This window comes from Meles meles, chromosome 14 (assembly GCF_922984935.1).
Source record: "Meles meles chromosome 14, mMelMel3.1 paternal haplotype, whole genome shotgun sequence".
Classification (NCBI taxonomy): domain Eukaryota; kingdom Metazoa; phylum Chordata; class Mammalia; order Carnivora; family Mustelidae; genus Meles; species Meles meles.
This window is the reverse complement of record NC_060079.1, coordinates 32,516,285-32,540,779: the sequence shown is the minus strand read 5'-3', so window position 1 is coordinate 32,540,779 and position 24,495 is coordinate 32,516,285. Positions and strand designations below refer to the sequence as shown.

At 35.9% G+C, this 24,495-nt stretch overlaps 1 protein-coding gene across 8 annotated transcripts in view; it reads right to left on the bottom strand.

Annotated features, from left to right (window-relative positions):
* Window positions 1-1,016: 1,016 nt before the first annotated feature.
* ELF1 (E74 like ETS transcription factor 1) overlaps window positions 1,017-24,495 on the bottom strand; it is a 108,845-nt gene continuing 85,366 nt past the window's right edge. For 6 of the 8 annotated variants that reach the window (XM_045978092.1, XM_045978088.1, XM_045978090.1 and 3 more), the window contains 6 exons: window positions 19,679-19,786; window positions 17,752-17,919; window positions 12,278-12,361; window positions 11,054-11,246; window positions 9,247-9,696; window positions 1,017-3,073 (listed from right to left, as the gene is read on the bottom strand). In XM_045978092.1, coding sequence (XP_045834048.1) covers window positions 2,470-3,073; window positions 9,247-9,696; window positions 11,054-11,246; window positions 12,278-12,361; window positions 17,752-17,919; window positions 19,679-19,786 — 1,607 coding nt within the window. In that variant the 3' untranslated portion in view covers window positions 1,017-2,469. The remainder of the gene's footprint in view (window positions 3,074-9,246; window positions 9,697-11,053; window positions 11,247-12,277; window positions 12,362-17,751; window positions 17,920-19,678; window positions 19,787-24,495) is intronic. The other 2 variants (XM_045978094.1, XM_045978095.1) reach the window with 2 other exon arrangements.

The window sequence follows — 24,495 nt, the reverse complement described above, 5'->3', positions numbered from 1 at the left end:
GATATCAAATGAACACTATCCTCCTGTTTAGGAGTTCAATACAATGAGATTAGGGGATACATAGCTAGAGAGAGTTCTGGAGGAGAAAGAACTTTTCCATAACTCTTAGGGTCCTTAGCTGAACCTAAAAATCAAATTGACAAAGAGAGGTTAAAGGAGGAAAGCATATTTATTTTAATATGTTTTACATGACATGGGAGACTTCATATGGAAATGAAGACTCCAAGAAATGCTTAAGCCTAGCATTTTTATACTAGGTTTGATAGAGTGGAAAGTTAAGAAAAATGACAGGAAAAAAGGCTATGAGTGAAGGGTAGTTGGGGAAATTTAGCAAGGCCTATTCATTCAAATTCTTCTCTGCTTCCCTCTGACTTCAGAGATAGAAATGCTCCCTCTAAAATCATGTTTTGGAAGAGTATTAACTGACAGAAAATGAGTAAGTGTACAGGGATACTGCATTAATATTTTAATTTTCATCTATTTTTCTGTTTCCACGTTTTCCAAGTTTAAAAATTAGCTGATAAAATTTCCAATTAGAAAAAAAAAATTCCAATTAGAAAACTTGGTTTTTAGGGCACCAGGGTGGTTCAGTGGGTTGAAGCCTCTGCCTTCGGCTCAGGTCATGATCCCAGGGTCCTGGGATAGAGCCCCGCATCGGGCTCTCTGCTCCCCACTCCTCTCTGCTTCCCTCTCACTCTCTGCCTACTTGTGATCTCTGTCTGTCAAATAAATAAAGTCTTTAAAAAAAAAAAAAACTTGGTTTAAAAAAAAAACTTGTTTTTAAAGTGTGTTGAATATTATTGCTGGGAAAATTTTATGGTTTTCTAATTTTCAGAGCTTGGTGATCCATCGTGTGCTATCTGGAAACCACCGTTTGGCACAGTGGCAAGGAAAGATGAGAGGATGACAATTTTGCAATAATAATCTGACCAATGGAGCTTGTTATATGAACATTTAGTAACACTGTAAATACTAGCAACATTCTCTGTATATTTATTCTCAAGAGACATTTGTTTGAAAACACAAACATTGAGAATTTTTACATGATTTATTTAATAATAAACCAATTAAAGATACAAAAATGTTTAGAGGATTCCAAAATTTAAATTTTTGTTTAAATACAAATTCACTCTGTAATATGAAAACATATAACATTAGACCTCTAAACATGATGATTTTTTTCATCTACAAAAATTTCTCCTTTGCTTACTAGAAAATTTGCAGAAAACATTTTTTCTTGTGAAATTAAATGTACATTATTTACAGTTGAAAAAGTAATCTAAAAACTATTTCATTTCAGAGACTTAGATATAATGTATATTATCTTTGTATGCAACCCCCCCACTCCCAATAAAAAATGATCCAAAATATAAAGCAATTATGCTTTTAACAGCAACTGCTACTCAGCCAGATTAGCTCAAGTCTTGGTTGCTTTCTGGGCCCTAAGAGCGAACCCTGGATCTTTCAGAATGGCAGTATATCGTTTAGCACTTGGCAACTTAAGTTTACTAATGACCACAGTGCACAGTGGCCTAAAGAGTTATTAACAAAGTATTTAGGAAGAATTCAGAATCATAACAGATCTTATGGATAACAGAAGAATGAATTTTGTAGGGCCACTTTTCTGTAATATGTTAGCTATATCTACATTAAGAAATAAGTGATAATGTTTTAGTTGATTCAACTTTAAAATATAGGTGCTAGAAACCTCAAATTCAGAACCAGAAAGCAAACTGGAGATCATTAAGTCTAATCCAAAGCACCCCTTCCTTTTTTGAGAGAACTGAGGCCCAGAAAGATCCAGTGGCTTTGCCCAATGTTATACAACTATTTAGCAGGACAGCCACTCTTGAAAGGACTGATGCTTTTGTACCATCCTGCTTCTGAAGTAAGGTTCACCCATATCATGGACATTTTCCAATTTTTCATGTTTTTTTTTTTTTTTTACATATTCATACTTCCTTATACAGTGCAACCAACTAATGTCAATCTAAGTGAAATCATAATTTTAACAAAATAGAAAATAGGTGTCTTGCATTTGAAAGAGTCAAGACTTTAACTTACACAAATGGAATGAAAATAGTTCCTACATAAATTTCCTGTTGCCTTATATTGAAGTACTGTATTTACAAAAGAATCAGAAAAGCTAATACCATGTAAAAATTAAAAAAGATACTTTAAAAATGCTTACGATATAGCAACTGAGAAAATATCTGAAAAGAAGGACTTCATAGTACAAAATTCCTGTTCCTTCACAATTGAATTCTGAAACATTTGGAGAACAAAGAGGAACACTGGGGTTCCCTCCCTCATCTAACAAAGTCAACATTAACTCTAAATTAATATTTTTAACAATGAGCTAAAAAATTAGGAACATCTGTAGAATTTCTCTTAGAATCAACTAGAGAGTTTGCAGGCAACTGAAAATGTTCAATTAAAAAACAATCATCCACAATTCCTTTGGCGTATTTATTGAAAAGAGTTGGGTTCCAGCAATTCATTTTGTTTCATAGATACCTGAGAGGCAAATCCACTGGAATTGGATACCACCATCACGTAAGGCTGTGGCTGCTCAGTTTTCTCACTGTCTTCTTTCAAATTATCTTCAGCTTCCTTTTTCTCCACTTCCTGTATGAGAGTTTTTGTGTCTTGAGCTTTGATAACTGACGTGATGACAGTGCCGGGTGGGTGGGCAACGAGTTGTGAACTTCGAGGAGAAAAGGTCACCACGGGAGTTGTAGCACTGAAGGACGGAGATGAAGCCACAGTGACGGTGCCATTGCAGATGGACTGGACGTTGCTGGTAAGAACCTGCTGCACATGCGCAGGGCTCAGGACAATGGAAGGAGGGGAGCCTGGCTTCTGGGACTGCAGCATGACATTTTCTTTCAATACTGTCATGGGCTGTGATGACGGAATGGCTTGTAGAATGAACTTCTGAGACCCAGCACCTGAAGATGGATCCGTGCTGGCTATCACTGTTGTGATTGGCACAGTCTGGAGTGTTACTGTATGCAAATGTTGATTCCCAGGAGACACGACCACTGGAACTTGGGCCGGAGCCTGTATAGTCCTATTGAGATGATGAAATTACAGAAAATCAGCACATTCTACATCATTTAAAACTTTAATGTTTGATAAGTCGTTTTGATAAAATAGGAGTCGTACATTTGGAATGCTACTTCCCATATCTTCGACACAGCAGAAACATCATACCAGACCCTGTATTATATGGAATGCCTGACACAAAACTTTCAAGCCATTAAGTGTTATACTATCTGATGAGAGGGGGGGAAAAAGTCTGTGCAAAGTGCCACATTAATACAAATGGGGAAGCAATTTTGTTGGGGCAGGAGGAGGATATCAAAATGCTTGGAAAAGAAGTTACGTATGAGCCGCGTGAAAGGAAACTAGGAATTTTAAAACAAATGTATTGGATTCACTCTCATTATTTTTAATACTTAAGGGACAATGTTGATCCACAATTACCTAACTTCATAGGATTATAATTGTTTTCAACCTGTTTTTCTATATATAGAAATACCATGTAAATGTGCAATCTATATATAGAAATATCATGAAAAATGTGCAATTGCCTAAAGTTAAAAAAAATCAGTCTTAAATGTGTATGTGACAGAACTATCAGAAAAAATTTTGTGGGTTTTTTTTGCAGAAGAGATTTAATAGTTCACAGTTCATATCATATTACACAAAACAAGTCATGAATGTAATTAACTCATGAGGGTTGCCAGAGAGAGCAAAAAATAAGGGCAAGATCAGCAAAAGTAAATAGAAGCATGTTTTAACAGTTTTCTCAGCTCAAATAATCTTCACAGATTTTAGCCATAAAAATACAATTTAACATAAAATCCTTTAATGTAAATCTAGTTTATTGTAAGGTTGTTAATTTCAGTTATTGAAGAAATTCGTAAATGATATTGTGAGTCAATCCAATTTTAAAAGTTCATTGTGGAAATTATAGTTATGGCCATTGTTAGCATAAAACAAATGCAGTTGAAAAAACTCAGCATCTGGATCTCAATTGTGTTTCTTCTGGATTCTGTAAAGCTATTTTACAAAAACAATAGATGACTGCTACTTCAAATGATTAACAGCTAGACTGGCCCCCACAGTCCAAATGTTAATCATTGCACATAGATTATTATAGGCAAATTTTAGTAAGTTACAGTTATGTGGCCTGTCACATAGGTGAGAAGTGAAACTCTGGAGAACACAAATGGACTAGGTGGAAATATGAAAAGAAAACTCAGAGCAACTTAAGAGAAACTCAAAGCAAGTGAAAAGACACAGGATGACTAGAGCCTATGCACAATGATAGGATTCTGATTTCCAAGTTCAGATTCCAACCAAGATGTCACTGTGAGGATCAGTCTAGAGTAGGTCTTAGCAGCTCTTTCAAAGGACAGAGCCAGAAAAGAGTATGAGTTGGATAATGAAGATTTAATAGGTGGGCAGGGGATGACTAGAAATAAAGGCCAGATCTGCTGATATTATTGGTCAAGCAAGGAAGAGTTGGTAGAATACAGAATAACTTTGGGAGTCAGGCAGCTTTTCTAAAATACACGGTGCCTCCTTTCTCCCTGCTGCCTACCTGCATCAGGACATCTTGGGTAGAATCTGAGCCTGGGTGTGGTAACTGACCCTGCAGCCAGAGATCATTTCCTAAATAAAGGGCTTCCCATGACAAGCATTCATGTACATGTATATACAGATAAAATAGTACACATGGTATAGTGAGCACACAGATTTTACTTAGAAATATGTAGTCTTGCCACCCGATAACGTACTATTATCCCCATTTTATATATATAAAAATTAAATGCACAAAGAGGGTGAACAGCTAGCATGAGGTGACCAGTTAGATAAGGAAAGAGGCCATCTGACTGCAAGGCCTCTGTGCCTTAGCATAATTACAACACACTGCCACTTCCTCAGTCCTAAATAACTTTAGCTAAAGATGATTATTGCCTATTATATCTTTAAGCTGTGGGCAATTACACACCTTTAATACATGACTCCACCTTCCTTTTTTTCCTCCCTCAGGTGTGGCACAAGCAAGAATGTACTCGGAAATTTTCCATATTGCTAACCAGGGCTACCACTAGACTTTCAATGCTTTTGTTCAAACTAGAAAAAAAGACCTCCTTATCTCAAAACAACGGACTGCCATCTGCCAGAAAATACATATACTCATCTATAATATCTACAGTGTAAATATACTGGCTTATTTGAACAAATTCTAAAATAACTAATTTTCACTAATAAAAAATTCAGAGATTAAAAGTAAAATATTATGCAGCCTTTTCCCTGCCACAGAAATTTTAAATTATTTTTGCCTTAGTTAATGATTAAACAGTCATTTGTGTCTGGTGATGTTGTATTATATAACAAAGGTTATACTATAGTTAACTACTTTATACAAATTTCCTAAGCTGCTTGTAACCACTGCTACAATACCAGAAATTTAAAATACCTCAAACTTTCTGAGACAAAAAAAGATACACAGTAAAACATTTAGTTTTTACTGCAAATCTACTCAGATGTCAAGAATGTCATTTAACTGTTACAATCACCTGTAAAGTTAAGTATTATCTTTATTTTACAGATGAGGAAACAGACTCAGAATAGTTAATTAATCCGATTCAATGTTACATCTAATAATCGACAAGGCTGGAGGGCGGGAAAGTAATCGAAAGAATATACATTCTTTGTACTCCATTACTTTGTTTTTAAGATAATCTACACATTATACATTTTTAGAGGCTAATTTATTCAAAAGACCCTAACACAAACTATTAGTACTTGAAAATACTATACAGAAAGAAGTTATGCTAGGTAGGCATATGGACTTGCAAGTTTACCAAGGGACAATTTCAGGAAAAAATCTGACGAGAGGTTTACTTTTGTTGTAGCTGTCTCTTTAAATAACATGAAGTCAGAGTCAAAATCAAAATTTTTAAAAATTGAGCACATATACCATAAATCAATTAAGAAAAGCTTAATAGATTTCCACATAGATACATGCAACTATGTGAGACAAAAAGACATAAGCAAAGGAAAATTTGAGAAAAGAAAAAACATGTTGCTACTTCATTGTAAATAACTGGTAATTCACGAGAGTTATGTGAAATCAGCAGGGAGGGCGACAAATCATTAAAGCTCACTGCTTTGGACTAAACTGCTTGCATTAAAACACTGTCCCCACCACTTACTAGATGTGACCAGGCTCCTTGGCCTCTCCTTGCCTTGGTTTCCTCATCTGTAAAATAGGAATAATATTACCTATATCTCATTGATCAGTGAGGATATTAGACATTAATATATGGAAAAGTGTATGAAATACAGAGTGTGCTTTGAAAGTGTCAGTTCTTGTTGTTACATTAATAATCTAATTTTAAGTCATATATATTCCATCTTAGCTACAGAAAAAAATCTTTAAGTGGCCTTTGATTTTATTAATAAGTAGTTATAAAATTAAGAAAAATATAGCCAAAGTACTCTTATCCTTCTTAGGAGTGATAACATGGTTACCTAGGATAATCTCTCTATTCTTAAAAGCTGGATGTTGAAATGTTTGAGAGTGAAATGTCATAAGGATGTCAACTTACTTGACAAATAGCCCAACAGAAAAAAGGTTATAAATAAATACAGAACAAAAACAAGTAAGGCAAAAACGCTATCAACTGTGAATCTAAGAGGATGTTAATAGGTGTTCATCGTACTATTTCAATCTGTCGATATTTTGAAATTTTTCATAATGAAAATTTGGAGTAATTATAAAAAAGACAAAAAATTAAAGTGCTAAGCAAGGAATTAATCTAATGAAAAAGGATTCTAATAATACAATAAAATTTCAGAGTAATATGTACAATTTGCTTGAAATTTATTTAAGACTTTTCTTTCTTTCTATATAATGGAAAGGAACAATGGCAAAACCCGAGTTACTATATTCAGCAGGTGTCAGTCTTCAAAGAGCACTATTATTCATTAGCTTTGGCCTTTCCTCATCTAGTTATTTCAGGGAATAAAATGCATTCCATAAAAGGTTTAACTACATTAAAATAAGTAGAGTTTGGGGGGAGATACAAATAGAAGGTACACCCAAAAGAGAGAAGAATATTTTTAAAACTCAAAAGAATGATGAAGAATATGTGTATATACATACACATAAATATAAAATGATTTTTTCAACAAGGAAGTATGTTTTAAAGTCTGAGAAGTTAAGTTTTGTTATTTTTTTCATTACATAAGCAGTCCACGTAGAGAACTCATTACTCTGAGAGGAGATACAGAATGAATACAGACACTATTTCAAAATAAGTTCTATAAATTTGAGGGGATGCTATGTGCCAGACATGAGGTTAAGTGGTAGGAGAAGAGCAATGAGTAAAGCGTGGCTCCTTTGTTTTAAATGTATAGGAGGAGATGGGCATTGAAGTCAAAGGCAATGCCTGGTTCACAGACTGCGGTGTACCCAAGCAGGCAGCTTTAGCTAGAAGGCAAGGAAGGAATCCAAGCAGAGAGTGAGAGCTGGTAGCTCCAGAAATTTGACTGTGCTCTGTGTGCAACACAGATCTAACAAAAGCTGCAAGAAGATAACATGGCAAAGCTGTGACTAACAGTCTTGCATAGGTTGAACTGAGGAGAAAAAACAGTAGAGGCAGGAAGCAGGCAGGGAGTCCACAGAATAATCCAGAATAATCAGGGACCTTGGATATGAAAATTCTGGAAAGTACACCAAAGAGTTTGCAAATCATGGATAGGGAGTGTATTATAGTGTTTTAATATCTGGCACTGAGTATCATTCAGAAATTGACATTCAGAGTAACACTGCATCCAATTCAGTATCACAATTTAATATCTTTCAGAGCTACAGGTATGTGGGATTTTTTATGGGGGGGCAGGCATGTATTTTATCCTCAAGGTATAAAAAGCAAACTGATTACAGATGCTTAAAAATAACTGAATCACTCTAAGAAAGGGATCTCATCTGATTAGCTGTGGCCATGTACTGTTTCCTATCAACACAAATACAGTGATAAGATGACAAAGAGCCTAGAAACCAATGAGAGGAATCACACCAACTAGATACTCAGTCATCACACATAACCAATAATTGACCTAGAGGAAAATGAAACATTAAAAGGCAAATACAAAAATAAGTACTTCTTTAATAACAGTTTAAGATTATCATTCCTGTCCAGTTAAAATGGGGAAAATGTAATTTTTACACTCCTTGCAAGTCAATTTTCATGATGCCAAAAGTTTAAATGGACCATACAAGGAAGACGGGACTATCTAACTCTGTCTTGATTCCGGGTACTGTTTCCTACTTCAAAATCAACTGAACAAAATGCCAGCATTTATATTTTGAAATATTCTAATGTAAAGCTGTGAGACTGAAGTCACTTAATGAAAGTATTCAAAGAATCATTTTTATTGGGTTTGGAAGGGCTCCTATATTTTATTCTAATTCATATTCTGGAAACTCATGATAGTAGAGGGAAAAAAATACTGCAAACGTCCATCTAATTTTCTGCCCTCCTCCTTTTCCCCCATCCCATAGCAGTGAGACCAGTCCCAAGTTCTGCAGAAGACCAGTCTAAAGCTGATGAGGTTTTCTTTGGTCAATGTGTTTTTCCTATCTTTCCTGGGGCTAGGAGGCAAATTTGATTTGATTGCTAAAAAACGATTCTTCCAATTTCTGCCACTCTAAAAGCGTGAAAAAGTGGACCTTAGATTCTTGGCCTCCCTACCTCTTTAAACTTTAGAACTGTTCCATGATAGAATCTTCCCAAGGAATAATGTTATTTCCTGGAACTCACTACAATCCAGGCCATGATATGTCCATTTATGTAGAATTTTTATAGCTTCTCACTTTGAAAAAAAAGGATGTGAAACCATTCTCTGGATTTTCTAATACATGGATCCCTTCTTGTAGGGATCAATCAAATTATACAGAGGTATAGTGGACAAGATTTAAATGGATAGGATAACAGCAAGTTATGACAAAGTTTAAAAATAAGAAATCAATGATACAATCAGAGGGCTGATGTAATACACACAGCTGCTGAAACCAATCTGCTGAACAAGACTTCTAGCTTTAAAAAAATCAATATAATTTTTATTTTCATTTCTGAATCCCGACCCAGAGTCATCAACAAATGATGACTCGGGTCAGAAACATCACGTAAAGATATGCATCAGTAATTTTAGTTTTCTCACCTAATACTCTGAACAGAGGAATTTAACGTTTCATCCTGCACGCTACTGGTGGTGCTTGCTTCTCCTTCTGGGACAGCCTGTACCGGCTGGACGACATGAATAGTCCGGAAGAGCTGGGTGGGGTATGGAGATGGTGTGGGCTGCACTGTCCTCAGGACTTCTGACGGCTGTGCAACTTCCACAGGATCTTTGGGTTTTGTGGCTTTAGGGTTCCCTGGTTTGAGAACTGTAGTGGCTCCTCCTTTTATCCCCGGACTTGAGGATACTCTCGATCTGCTTGCTTGGTTCCTACTTGAAGTGGCTGTTGAAGACAGTGATGGATCCGCAGACTCGATGCTGGAACCTGGGTCCTCATCGTCTATATAAATAAGATCTTTCGGCATCTCCTTAAACTGATACACCAAGCGCTGACCTTCTACTTTTGCTAGGATACCCCTTTGGTAATAGTACCTATTCAAAGTAGACAATTTTAGCTATACTTTATTTGGTTAAATATAAATTAAAATTATGTTCAACAAAATTAAAGTTCCTTAATCATAAACAAAGGTTTCAAGTTGGAAACAAGTGGGAGAAGAATTTCAAAATGAAGCACAGTTATTTTTTATAAGATAGTATGGGGCACCTGGGTGGCTCAGTGGGTTAAAGCCTCTGCCTTCAGCTCAGGTCATGATCCCAGGGTTCTGGGATTGAGCCCTGCATCGGGCTCTCTGCTCAGCAGGGAGCCTGCTTCCTCCTCTCTCTCTGCCTGCCTCTCTGCCTACTTGTGATCTTTGTCTGTCAAATAAATAAATAAAATCTTAAAAAAAATAAATATATAAGATAGTATAATTAAACTTTTTTCTATATAAATGTAAAACACATATACTCACAGATTAAGAAAAATCCTTTTTATCAACTAAACCTAAAACCAATTCTGATGAGGGGATTGTTGAAAAAATACATGGATTATCCTAGTCATTCACTTTTCTTTCTTTGTCTCCCCTTCTTCCAATTTGCCGGAATAATCAAATCTACTACAAACCTCAAGAGTTTATTTCCCTTCCGTCGTTTATTATAATGTCCCTACCAGTTTAAATTTGATTCAGTGAATCTGATTCAGTTTTCCATATAAAATTTAATGATGTACAAACAGAAGTGATTCAAATTTTGTCGCTGATTTTAATTAGATCAAGAATCTAAAAAGTGTGAGTTAAAAAAATAAATACACAAAAATTAACTAAATAGTTCTAGTTTAAGAAGGTTATCTAATAGCTCTTTCTCAAACAAATGCATATCTTTAAGAATAGATAACCTGATCACAGCAAAACACACTAAAAGTGAGCTTCAGAATAAAATGATAACCTACCTAGTTCACAATGTTCACAATGTCTAATATTATTCTTGAAGCATTTATTCCAACATAATACAGATCATACCTGATATTTACATTTAAAAAATGCACCCTCTTATTAAGTACCTGATTACTGCTACTCATTAATTTTGTGCTGAATTCAAGTTTAAGGGCTCCAAACATATGAGCCCCATGGTCAATTTATAATTCCTGACAATAGTTCACATTTTCTAATCCCTTTACAAGTAAAGTATCTGTTGTTTGCATGAAGATTTTTTTTTAAGAAAAACATTTTCCCAGATCAGAACAGGATTTCAATTTAAATACGAACTGATTTCTATAAGTAGCATGGTTTTAGCTCTTCAATAATAAAATTCAACATTTTTGTAATCCTCTACCTTTTTAGAAGTTACCTAGCTTTTTAGTATTTAGGAAACAATGCTCTTAACACAATGAATGACAAAAAACTTCACGTACCTGAGAGCTCTTCCCATGGTCTCGTAATTCATGTCGGGTTTGTTTTTGTACTTCCCCCACAACCTGGATACGGCTTTGGAATCTACCAGTTTAAAAATGCCTTTTTCTCGCTGGGTCCATTTGATATATTTAGGACAAGTAGCTTTGTCCTGGAGCAATGCCAGTAAAAACTCCCAGAGATAAATTGTGTTTCCTGAAACAAAAGCAATTTCTGTTTAACTGACCAAAATTTCACTGGAAAAGAGCAAAAGTAAACACAACTAAAAGTTTTATAAGTTCCCTCTATAATCATACAAAAATATTATGCAACTTGGTTAGCACTGGTGATATTTTTAGGGTCGAATATAGGTCTTTTTATTAGTTCCACATCAGATGTCTGGATGGATCAATACTGGCAATTAGATTTATGATGACTTTAGAAGAAAGCACTTTGAGATGACTTTTTTCCTACCTCTTTAAGAGCCATCACATAAAAGAACCAATGAAGAAGTGTACAAAACCTTTCAACAGTTGTTCTCTTTATATCAGAGCCAGTGGATTGGCTTTAACAATCTTCTTCAAATTTGGGCAGCAATTATGAAAATAGCAGAACTCCGAAACAATCTTATAAAGTGTCTATGAACTGAAAAGCTAACCTGGCTGAACTCTTCCAAAAGGCTCAATATTAAAGGACGGATTATTTTGACAGATATGTAAGAAAAATCTATTAAATGGATTTCTTGGGCTCCATTATTACCAGTCTCTATTTATAGAAAGTGCCATCTATACCTTTTTTAAAAAATTTTATTTATTTATTTATTTGTCAGAGAGAGAGAAAGAGAGAGAGAACACAAGCAGAAGGAGCTACGGGCAGAGGCAGAGGAACAAACAGGCTCCCCACCAAGCACAGAGCCCAACGCGGGACTCGATCCCAGGACCCTGGGATTATGACCCGAGCTGAAGACAGATGCTTAACCAACTGAGCCACTCAGGCACCCCCCAACTATACCTTATAAGCATTTGGCAGCAAGAAGATCCACTTCAATAAGTCAAGAGAGCTGGCTGATTTTACTTATGATATGTAGGTATTTTATTTATTTATTTTTTTTAATTTTTTTTCCCATTTTATTTATTTTTTCAGCGTAACAGTATTCATTCTTTTTGCACAAGACCCAGTGAATGTAGGTATTTTAAAGCAATCTGTTATTTGACCTGTAAGTATTGTAAGGGAATTATCGTACTTACCCTTACCATCTTTGTTTTTCTTCTTCACATATATGTTTGGCGTAGTGGCCGGGGAATCTGGTCGTGGAGGTTTTGTTTTTCTCCCTGAAAACAGAACAGCTCTGCGTAAGGATTTGCCATCAAAAGTGAGATAAAATGGATGATGTAGCTGTTTATAAATGCTATTTGGTCATTTATCCAAAATTTCAAATGCCAAATCCTTTATACACATACACAATATTACACATACTGGTTTCCTAAAATGCTGTTTACTCAAAAGGAAAAGAACTTCAGTGAAAATTTAGTGAAAATTTAGTACAGGTAAGATCACAAACAATTTTATGTAGGAAATGACACATCGGCTCATTTATAAAATGAGGTTAAGTTTGAAACATTTTGAGGTAACAAAACTGACATGGCTTCCTTAAAATTGGGGGAAATATTCTTGATGTTGACAAGACTTGGGCTCAAAAAATAAGCCATGCAGGTTTATCTGTTTGTTGGTTATATACGCATTTTACAGTAGGAAAAGTCAATTTTCAGCTTTTCTCTCATCTGCATACAGGTAGTTCTTAAATACTAGAAACTTCCCAAAATTCTAGAGATACAAAAAATGCATGAGGCAAAATTCTGGTGAATTACATAGTCAACTTTTATTTTCCCCTGTATTTTGAAACCTCTCATTTTTCTATACTTCTTTTAATTCACAGCAAAACAAATTTTAGTTATTTGCCATTCGATCTCTAACTCCACTTTGACAACACTGTAGTTTGTTCAGACTTAGTTTGGGTCAACCAACTATTCTAAAGCTTTGTGATCTTCTTCTGGCCATTTATCTAGAAGCACAACTTGGTGGCAATGTTGCCTGGGATTTATATTGAGATGATCATGCTATCTAAACAGACTAGCATTCTGTACCTGAAACACAATGAAGATTATAAACGGATATCTTAGTGCATTTTACGCCAGCATTCTTTTTTCTTTTTCTTTCTTTTTTTTTTTTTTAATTAAGTAACCTCTCCACCAAATTCGGTGCTCAAAGTCAAGGCCCAAGATCAAGAGTCTCATGTTGTTCCGCGTGAGCCAGCCAAGTGCCCCTTTACCACAACATTCCTGAGGCGGAGTCTATCTGGTCCAGATCACAAGAGTGAATTCTGGGTTAGGATAATATAAGGCAATAACTTAGCAGAACAGAATTCCAGAGCTAAAATCACAAGGTTAGTAACAACACATCCCCAAACCAAACAGGAAAACCCTTCTGAAGTTAGGGTGAATAAGAATCAGCGAGAAGTGGATCAAAAAGATCACACTTCAGGCCCCTCTTAATGCATAAATATAGAACCTAATCAGCCAGGTAGCTCCATTTCCATCACTACAGACATCTGCAGAGAACCATTCATGAGGCAGATACTTCTGGGTGACTCTGTCAATGATAACAAATATTAGGAGCAAAGACTGCAGTTAGCTTCTATCCTTCCTACCATTCTTCTTTTATGCCTTCTATTTACCAACTTTTTTTGATAGATAGCAGTTTTTTCTTCCCACTGTTTTCACCACTAGTTTTAGTCAAGACAGAGACAGTTGGTAAACCTACTAATATCCACCCTTTCCATCATCTTCCTTACCAGTCAAGGTAGCATAGCTTCATGTGAGTTCTACGTGAATTGGGTATAGGATTTTTGGGTGACAGTTAGTTCTTCTCAATACTTTGAAGATACCCAACACTTCCAGCCTCTACTGGGAGCTTCTAAGCTGCCAATCTAAAAATCAATCCTCTTCAAGTAATGTCGTTTTTCCCTGGTATTTTCTTTTTTGTTTGTTTTTTGAGGGGGCTGGGGGGGTGGTGTTTTGTATTTTTACTATAATGTATTCAGGCCTGGATTTCTTTGACAGTTATGGTATTCAGGATTCACCATGCTGAGATTTATGTCACTTTGGAAAACTCTCAATCATTATCTTGGAATACAGTCTCTTCCTCACTCTACATATTCTCTCTCTCTCTCTGAAGCTTTGATTAAACATGTAGACATTTTCATTCAATCCTCACATCTCAAACTCTTTCATACTTTTTATTCTATATCAGATCTATATTAAAGCTCACAAATTCTCTTTTAAACAGTGACTAATCTTCTGTTTAACCCATATATTATGTGTTCTATTGGGTCCCTTTCACATCAGTCTTCCTAACTAGAATGTTAGTCCTTCACTTTAAAAATAGCTTTACTGAAGTATGACAGACATAAAATGAAATTGCTTATGTTGAAAATCTACAGCTTGGTATCTTCCAACATAAGTATTGACCTGTGGAACCATCACTATGTTCAAAACAGGAAACATACTCTTCACCCCCAAAAGTACCCCTCTGTAATCCTTATACCCTTCCCACTCTGCCCAATCCAAAGGTAGTCAATTACTCATAGATTTTGTCATTAGAGGTTAGTTTGCAGTTCCCACAACTTTAGATGAAGAGATACATACATACATATTTACATATACATATATATATGTATGATGTGTAAGGTAATTCCTTTAGCATGAGATTCATTGTTTCATATGCTGAGATTCATTGTTTTTGTTGTATGTATCAACAGTACATTCTATTTTATTGCTGAGTGCTACTTCCTTGCATAGATACACCACAAAGCTGTTTATCTAGATAGCAGTTGATAGGCATTTACGTTGTTTCAAGTTTTGGGCTACTACAAATAAAACTGCTAAGAACATTCATTCATGCAGATGTTTTTCTATAAATGTGTAACTTCATCTCTTTTCGGTAAATACTGAGTAGAAGAATGGCTGGGTCACATGTTAAGTATGCAGTAAATGTTTTAAGAAACTGCCAAACTGTTTGTTAAAAAAAAAAAAAAAATTTCTCCATGCAGTAAGGTGGGGTCATCATAGGGCTCACCTCATTTGTTTCCTGTTTCTCAGGGATCACTGGCTTTTGTTGACTGATGTCTTTAGAGGCACTGTTTCATACATCGTTGTCTGTATTTTTAGTTGTTTTAATAGGAGGGTAAATCCAAGTTCTGGGGGTTTCTTTATTAAAATTTTTTTCCAGCATTATTGAGATATGATGACATATAATAGTATATTTTTAAGGTGTACAATATGATGATTTGATATACTTCTATGATGTAAAATGATTACCACAGTAGGGTTAGTTAACATACCATCATCTCACATAATAACTACTGGTTTTTTGGGTGTGAACATATAAGATCTACTTTCTTAGCAACTTCCAAGTATATAATACAGTACTGTGAACCAAAGTTACCATCCCATATATTAGATCCCCAGAACTTACTCATTTTATAACTGGAAGTCTGTACCCTTTGACTGACATCTCCCCATTTCCTTAACTCCCCAGAAATCACCATCTTCCTCTGCCTCTATGAGCTTGGCTATTTCAGATTCTACATGTAAATGATAGCACACAGTATTTGTCTTTCTCTTATTTGACTTAACATAATGCCCTCAAGGTCCACCTATTTTTTTTTTTTTTAATACTGCAATGAACATGAGAGTGCACGCATCTCTTCAATATCTTATTTTTATTTCTTCTGGATATGTAGCCAGGAGTAAGACTGCTAGATCATACGGTGTTTGTAGTTTTAATATTTTGAGGAAACTCCACACTGTTTTCCATAGTGGCTGTACCAATTTACATTCCCATCCACAGTGCACAAGGGTTCCTTTTTTCCACATCCTTGCAAACACTTGTTATCTCCTGCCTTTTTGATGATAGCCATTGTGACAGGTGTGAGATGATAGCTTACTGTGGTTTCAATTTGCATTTTCCTGACAAGTAGTGATGTTGAGCACATCTTTTTAGGTACCTGTTGGCCATCTGTAGGTCTTCGTTAGAAAGATGTCTATTCAGATTCTCTGCCCATTTTTTAATCAGGTTGTTTGGTTGTTTGGCTTTTTTGCTATTGAGTTGTAGGAGTTCCTTATGTATTTTGGACATTAACCCACTTATCAGATATACAGCTTACAAATATCTCCTCCTGTTCTGTAGGTGGCCTTTTCATTTTGCTGATCATTTCTTTTCCTAAGCAGAAGCCTTTTAGTTTAATGCAGTCCCACTAATTTTTGTTTTTTGTTGCCATTTGATCCCCAAATCACTGCCAAATCAGGTTCTGTTACTCTATCTTGTCCAGAAGAGGAAGTTGTACCTAGTATTTTGTAATAGTCTCATTCTTTGACCTTGTTTTTCCTTCTTTTGCCTTACTAATTGTAGTCACAGTCACCCAGAGTTTCTATTTGATAATTCTATTATCTGAAGTTCTTAGAGAACGCTAGAATCTTCTATGTCTTCTGCTCCTCATTCAGGGATTCTCTATCTTTCGTATTCTGTAACATTGCGATGTGAGTTCACCTTCAACAGGGTTTGTTTGAGGAAATCCTGTCAGCCTGGATTTAAATGTATGACTTGCCAGAACAGTTTTATACAAGAGCTTCTCCCTAGTACCCCAACGTCATTGCTAGTCTGGGGTCACTTTTACGTTAATTACTTGGCTGGGAATTTCTGAAGTCAGTGATCATTTAAAATCTAATCATAAACCTAGATTAAATAGATTAAAGTAAGCCTAAGATTATGAATTCTCACAGAAAGAATTTTTCCACTCAGAGACCCAGCTGAGAAATATAAACTTCCCTGACACCTGTTCTGTGCCAATGGGTAAACTGTTTTTCCCAGGAGGGGAGAGCCTTTCAAGGATCCTGATGACAGGCTGAAGTCTCTGGTAACCTCCTCTTGCACTGGACCAGGACACAAGCCTCGGCCTCTGCATGGGCAATCAGACTGGCATACCCATCTCAGCCCTTCAGAGATGCGGCAGCCTCGGCTCACTCTGTTTTCATTTTCCTCTTCACTTTGGGCTCCTGGACTTTCCCTTACTTTCATGTGAAGTTAGGTTACTGGGTGGCTGGTGATTAACCAAGATACTAAATTCAAAATATTACACAAACTGGAGGAGAATCAGAAGGCAATGAAATGGAAAGAGTGTCAGACTTTAGAATGCAGATACGGTCCTAATGAGTGAAGAGTGAAAAATTCCCTTTGAAATTTAAATCTAATTAAAACCTAGTATTTTCCTCTTTAATCACTTACCCACTGATTTCCAACTCATTATTTTCCCCCTGGAATCTTATATTGGAATCTAAGCTAGTGGTTTTCAAACTATGTTCTGTGGAAGGAAGCTAGAAGCTAAGTGCCCTTACCCAAGCTCTTTCTGAGTTTGGACAAAAGGATTTAGATAAAAGATCGAGGCTTTAAAAAGTTGGAAAACCCCATTTCTGCAGGATACACCAAATTAACTGATTTTTTTAATGAAATCTAATATGAAGATAAATACCTTTTAATTTATGCTTTGTACCCTCATTTTTTCTTATGTAAGTTTTAATTGGTATAGAAATACCCTTGAATAAAAATTATGTTTAGATTCCACAACAAAATTGGACTGTTTGTCCTAAACAAATTAACCACCCACCTTTCTTTCTTTTAGGTTGTTCTGGTGATGATGCTCCTGGTGAGTCTGCATATGTCTCTTGTACCTGCTGAGTCTCCATCACTTCAGGAATCCCATCTAATGTGACGGATACATGGGTGATTGGGGCAACAACAATGTCATCTTCAGATGAACTAAATATATTATTATCTAATGGAAACAAAATCAACTAATTATAATCAAACGTGTATTATAAATCAAACTAATTTCATCAGAAAATTTCTTCTTTCTCTGAGGATTAAAGTTGAAATAAAATCTTGAAATCTATTTCCTTTTCATTTCCTCCGTCTGAAATTAGGCACCCTAAGGCAGACAGGCTTGACAGGACTAATCCAATGCCCATCTTTCTTGACTTCCTATCACCAATTTATCTTATTTCTCTTCTCCATTCTTCTCTCATTGCTGCTGAAGTTATTCTCTGAAACCTGTCTGATTTGACCATATAATTCTCCTATACAAAAAGTTATACCCTAAAATTATTAGAAAAATAAAACTGACCTTTTGCATAGTTTATAGAGGAAAAAGATGGTAAGAACAAGCCAAACTCCATAGCTTGCCATCTGAAGCTCACACAATCTAGATCAAACCTACCTTCCTACTCTCATCTCCTGCCTACCACAAACCTTATACTTCAGTTATACCAAACCATTTTTATCTCAAACATTTCACTCTTATTTACAGGTCTGTCTCCTTGGCTCCTGTCCCCATTCTGTTTATCTCCTCTAACCACTAAAAGCTTATTTGTCTTTTATAGCTCAGGTTAAAACATCCCTTCCATAAAGCCTGTCTCTGAAAGTCTCAGCCAGAGTACTCTTTTCTTCCAGAACACTTTGCTATCCCTCTCATGGCCTTTATTTTTGGCTTTTACATAAACAACTACCTTCAAAATTAATCTGTAAACTTGAGAGGAAAAAACAGTTATCTGTTCATTTGTATATCACATTATTGCTTAATGCACTGCTGTGCATACAAAAAATACTCAACCACATCTTAAATTCATTTAGTAATAATTAATTTACAAGTTTGACACTTTGTCAAAAAAGCCCAAAGGAAACATGGATTTAAAAGCAGATCAATAATGTGGCAAGGAGTTTTCTGCTATGAGGTGTTAGAAATTTTTTCAATGAATTTTGCCTATTCACTGATGAATACTCATACAGATCATTAAATTATAATAGTTTGGGCCATAAATGCTCTAATACTTTCACCAATGAGGTTACGAGAACAAATTCTGCCTAATCTGCTATTTGACAATTAAATAAATTGTTTTTATTCCTAAAGGTCTCCTTCTTCAATTAAAAAAAAAAAAAAAGTCTTGGGGCACCTGGGTGGCTCAGTGGGTTAAAGCCTCTGCCTTCGGCTCAGGTCATGATCCCAGAGTCCTGGGATTGAGCCCCACATCAGGCTCTCTGCTCAGCAGGGAGCCTGCTTCCTCCTCTCTCTCTCTCTACCTGCCTCTCTGCCTACTTGTGATCTCTGTCTGTCAAATAAATAAATAAAATCTTAAAAAAAAAAAAGAAGTCTTGTTTAACTGAATACTTAAGCAAAGGTGTCTCAACTAGTATTTTTTCTTGAAGATTTTATTTATTTATTAGTCAGAGAGGGAGAGAAAGAGAGAGTAGAAGCAGGGGGAGTGGCAGGCAGAGGGAGAGGAGAAGCAGGCTCTCTGCCAAGCAAGGAGCCTGATTTGGGACTTGATCCCAAGACCCTGAGCTGAAGGCAGCCGCTTAACCAACTGAGCCACCTGGGCGTCCCTCAACTAGTATTGTTTCTTAAAATGTGCTTGGGACACAAAACATACCAGACATGCTCTCTGGTCTCTTGGTATTTGCCATTTAACAGAGAATGATGGCAAGAGTAACTTTTCCAAGTATATTAACATGAACTATCATGGCACACGACCACTCACTTATTCGTTTTTCATCCAGCATCGGGCCAGGAGAATCCATATTGAGAAGCGCCTCAGCAGCCTCGATAGTTTCGATCGTTTCATCCCCGTTAGGACAGGATGCTTCAACTACAATACATTCGAAGAAAGCCGAGTTAGCTACAAGACCTCTGTTGCTCAAAAACACACAGATTTTGATCTCTTGAACATCACTTAATACTTGGGTTTATCTATATACTTTGTATCAACAGAGAAAATCTAGATTGAATATGACCATTAAGTATTTCTCTATTTCTTTTTTCCTAGTAGGCTCTAGGTAGGCCCCCCAGCACAGAGTCCAACACAGGGCTTGAACTCATGACCCTGAGATCAAGACCTGAGTTGAGATCAATAGTGCTAATGCTTAACTGACTGAGATACCCAGGCACCCCACTATTTCTCATTCTTACTGCTTCTCTTCCTCTCCCTCTCTGCCCTTACCCCTGCTCATATTCTCTCTCTGTAAAATACATAAGTAAATCTTTTTTAAAAGAGGGGGGAAGGCACCTTGGTGGCTTAGTTAAACATCCAACTCTTTTTTTTTTCTTTAAAGATTTTATTTATTTATTTGATAGAGAGAGACACAGCGATAGAGGGAACACAAGCAGGGAGAGTGGGAGAGAGAAAGGCAGGCTTCCCTCTGAGTAGGGAGCCCAATGTGGGGCTCAATCCCAGGACTCTGGGATCATGACCTGAGCTGAAGGTAGAGGCTTAACGACTGAGCCACCCAGGTGCCCCAACATCCAACTTGGTTTTGGCTCAGGTCATAATCTCAGGATCTTGAGATTGAGCCCCACGTTGGGCTCCATGCTCAGAGCAGAGTCTGCTTGAGTTTCTCTCTCCCTCTGCCCCTCCCCCCTGTTCTCTCTCTAAAATAAATTAAAAAATATTTTGTCTTTGTTTTTTTAAAGAAGAAAATAGATCATGAGTTTATACTAATATTTTCAATTCAAATTTAGTGTTACAGAATTTATTTCAAGAATTATATATTTTTACAATGTATTTACATAGAATTTATAGAGAATTATAAAATTGTTATTTAACTTTGCAATTTAACATTTGCAGATCTAATCTTACTCTATAAAATCTTGGCTCCTTATGACATTAACTTCATTACTTATTTGATTTTACCCTAACATCTCTCTCATATACACACACTCACATAAGCTGTAATTACTGAGAACAATTTAAGATTCCTTAGCAGCTTTTTAAATTTTTTGCTTTTTAGGCTATTTCTTGTTAGGAAATGCACAGCCTTAAAAAATAACTTTAGGGATGCCTGTGTGGCTCAGTCTGACCCCTGATTTTAGCTTAGGTCATGATATCAGGGTTGTGAGATAGAGCCCCACAGTGGACTCCATGCTGGGGGTGGAGCCTGCTTAAGATTCTCTCCCACTACCCACCCCATCCTTTGCCCCTCCCCGGCTCACATTCTCCCTAAATAAATAAATAAATAAATGAAATCTTTTTAACAATCATTATAATTTTTTTTTTTAAAGATTTTATTCACTTGAGAGAGAGAGAGTGCAAGAGAGAGAGATAGAGAGAGAGATAAAGAGAAAGAGACTGAGAGAGCACAGAGGAAGAAGCAGACCCCCATGAGCAGGGAGCCCGATGCGGGGCTTGATCCCAGGACGCAAGGATCAGGACCTGAGCCGAAGGCAGACAGTTAACCGACTGAGATACCTGAGTATCCCCCCACCAAAAAAACCCACTTTAAGTAATTCTTCTCTATATGATTATGTCACACCTCAATAAAATAATTAGTTTCATTTGTTTTAGTGTGCTTCAATTTTTAGATTGCTAATTTTTCCTCCTTTGGACTTAGTGTTGTTTTATAATTATGTTAAATGTTTACAGTTTTCTAAAGTAAAAATGACAAAACTAAGTACAATTTTTTTTAAAGATTTTATTTATTTATTTGACAGAGATCACAGTAGGCAAAGAGGCAGGCAGAGAAGAGAGAGAGGGGGAAGCAGGCTCCCTGCCAAACAGAGAGCCTGATGTGGGGCTCGAACCTAGAACCCTGAGATCATGACCTGAGCCAAAGGCAGAGGCTTAACCAACTGAGCCACCTAGGCGCCCCCAAACTAAGTACATTTAGGAAATCTACCTTTTTATCCCTTTCCCTTCCTCTTTCCTGTTAGAAACCATTTTCATTAGTTTTGAGGTTTATCTTTCTTTTTTTTTTAAATATAAGCAAAGACATATCACTTATATTTTTTCCTATCTTAAATAAAAAGTAATACACTATTTATGCTACCTGACCCTTGCCTTTTTAACTTACTATACAGTAGAAATCATTCTACAGCTACATACAGAAATCATGTCACCTTTTGTATTTCAAAGTATGAGGAAAGTTAAACATGTTTAGTATCAATGTTAGTTTGTAAAACTTTGTTTATTCCATTCAGCTTCAGTGCTTAGATTGAGAAAAGCAATATAAATGGCAGGTTCCACAAGAAACAGGAATGAAAACCAAAAAAAAAAGTGCATCTAGCTTTTAAAAGCAAAGAAAATGTCAGCCCTTCAATAAATAGATGACAAAAATTTCTTCTGGCAATAATAAACTCCACAAGCTTTTCATACATGCACTTTAAAACTTCTCTGGAACAGATTAGCTGTGATCTAGCAACTGGTTAAAATCTATTTATACCAAGGCCAGAAAGCATTGACACTACAATAACTTAGGGAATAATTTATTAAATACATTTGATATTATAAATTACTAAAAATTGTGCTTGAACTTAAAAAAAAACAAATACATAGGAAGAGACACATAACAGTATTATTTAAAAGAGAAGATTTACTAATCAATATAGTCATCATGGTTACCTTCTGTTTGAGAAAATAGCATTTGTACCATCTCTGCTAATAATTTTACTTTTAGATCTTCAAAGACTGGCAATGGATGGAGAATCTCCACATACAAAGAACTCATGGTCAATGATTTTCAAAAATTGTTAACACCATAACCTTTTTCCAAAGGAAACCTTTTGTGGAACTCTAACATATAAACAGATAAAAGTGGCATTTTACCATTATACATTTATTTTATAGGTTCAAATATATAACAAACTTGATAGGAGGTCAAGATGATAAAAATAAAAATATTGTGATGACCAGGAAAATTTGAAATCAGGGCACACCAATGACACCTGCAGTCTAATATAAGCCTCAAATCCATAAAAATAGACCAATCTTTTTATTATTGAAAATTTCAAACAAAAATCAAAATTATGGAACATAGTATAATGAATTCCCACATATCCATTCTCAGCATTAACCATTATCAACACAAGGTTGATCTTCTTTCATTCCTACTCCAATTACTGCCCCAAGGTCTCCTCACAGACACCCCACACCCACTCCCCAGATTATTTTGAAGGAATCTATTTCATCTCTAAATATTTTAGCGTATGTATGGTATTTACTGTCATACCTAAAAATATTAACAATTCCTTAATATCATCTAAAGTGCTACCTAAGACTCAAATGTAGTTTATAAATTCTTTCCCTTTTTTCCCCCTGTAGTTTCTGAAAAGCACAACATTCTTCCCTCTCTTACTCTGAATTTAGGAGGGCTCCAAGGGTTCTTTGCTTTCTTATGTCATTGCTCAAACAAGGATGGAAGAGATAAATAAAGGCTCAGGTTGGAAAATAAGAAAGGGGAGGGAAAAGAAATATGCAAATAGAAAATCTGGTTTTCAAGATATGGCTTATTTCCTAGACCCCTTCAATACCAGTTCTATTCTCCAGGAAGGAAGGAGCCTGTTTGTATTTTGCCATCAGCTATCTTCAAGTCCAAGCCCAAGAGAATGGAAACACTAGAAGAAAGAAGTAATTCTTCTAAAGATCTGAGTTCTGCTTCCCTAGTTTCAATTTCTTCTCTTCAGTCATCAGATCACCCTGATGACTAAAACCAGGAATAAATACCCCTTCACTGGAGACCCTCATATCCAACCTACAGAGACAGTGTAGCCTTATGCTAAGGCATCAAAAAGTTATGACAGAATATACCACAAAAAACCCAAGAGCTACACAACAGATATATGCAGAGAGATGATCATTCTGTTATACAAAACACGTAACTCACTGTCAGTAATGAATGGAAACCTCTCAGCCTGAGTAATGTAATTCCCTAACTGGTAAGGAAAAATCTGATAAGTCTAGATTTATCAAAAAAGCTTTCATTGGGTTCCTCTGAACAAAAAATGTGAATATAGGAGAACATAATTTGTAAAAAAAAAACAGAGAACAATACAAAAACTAAGAGTTGTCTGTCAATGTTATCAGTGGAGACTCAGCCACTTAGTGTGTAATCTTAAGCAAGTCATTTCATTTAACCTAATTTTTTTTCCTTTTCTGTTGTGAGAATTAAATGAGATAATGAACTTTTTAAGATCTGCCTTAAAAAATAAAATCTACTATGTTAATATGATGCACTAAGAAGACAATGCCATTTTGGTGGTATTCTTGCTCAAAATGCATTATCTCAGTACAGTCATGAGAAAATATCACACAAATAAAATGTCACACAAATAAAACACTACAATTTGTTGTTGTTGTTGTTGTTGTTTTAATTTTTATTTTTTTTTTATAAACATAGAATGTATTTTTATCCCCAGGGGTACAGGTCTGTGAATCGCCAGGTTTACACACTTCACAGCACTCACCATAGCACATACCCTCCGTACTACAATGTCTGACCAGCACTCCTCAAAAGTGTCAAGGTTACTGAGAGACAAAGAAAGACAGAACTGTTATAGACTGGAAGAGACTAAGAAGAAATAACTAAA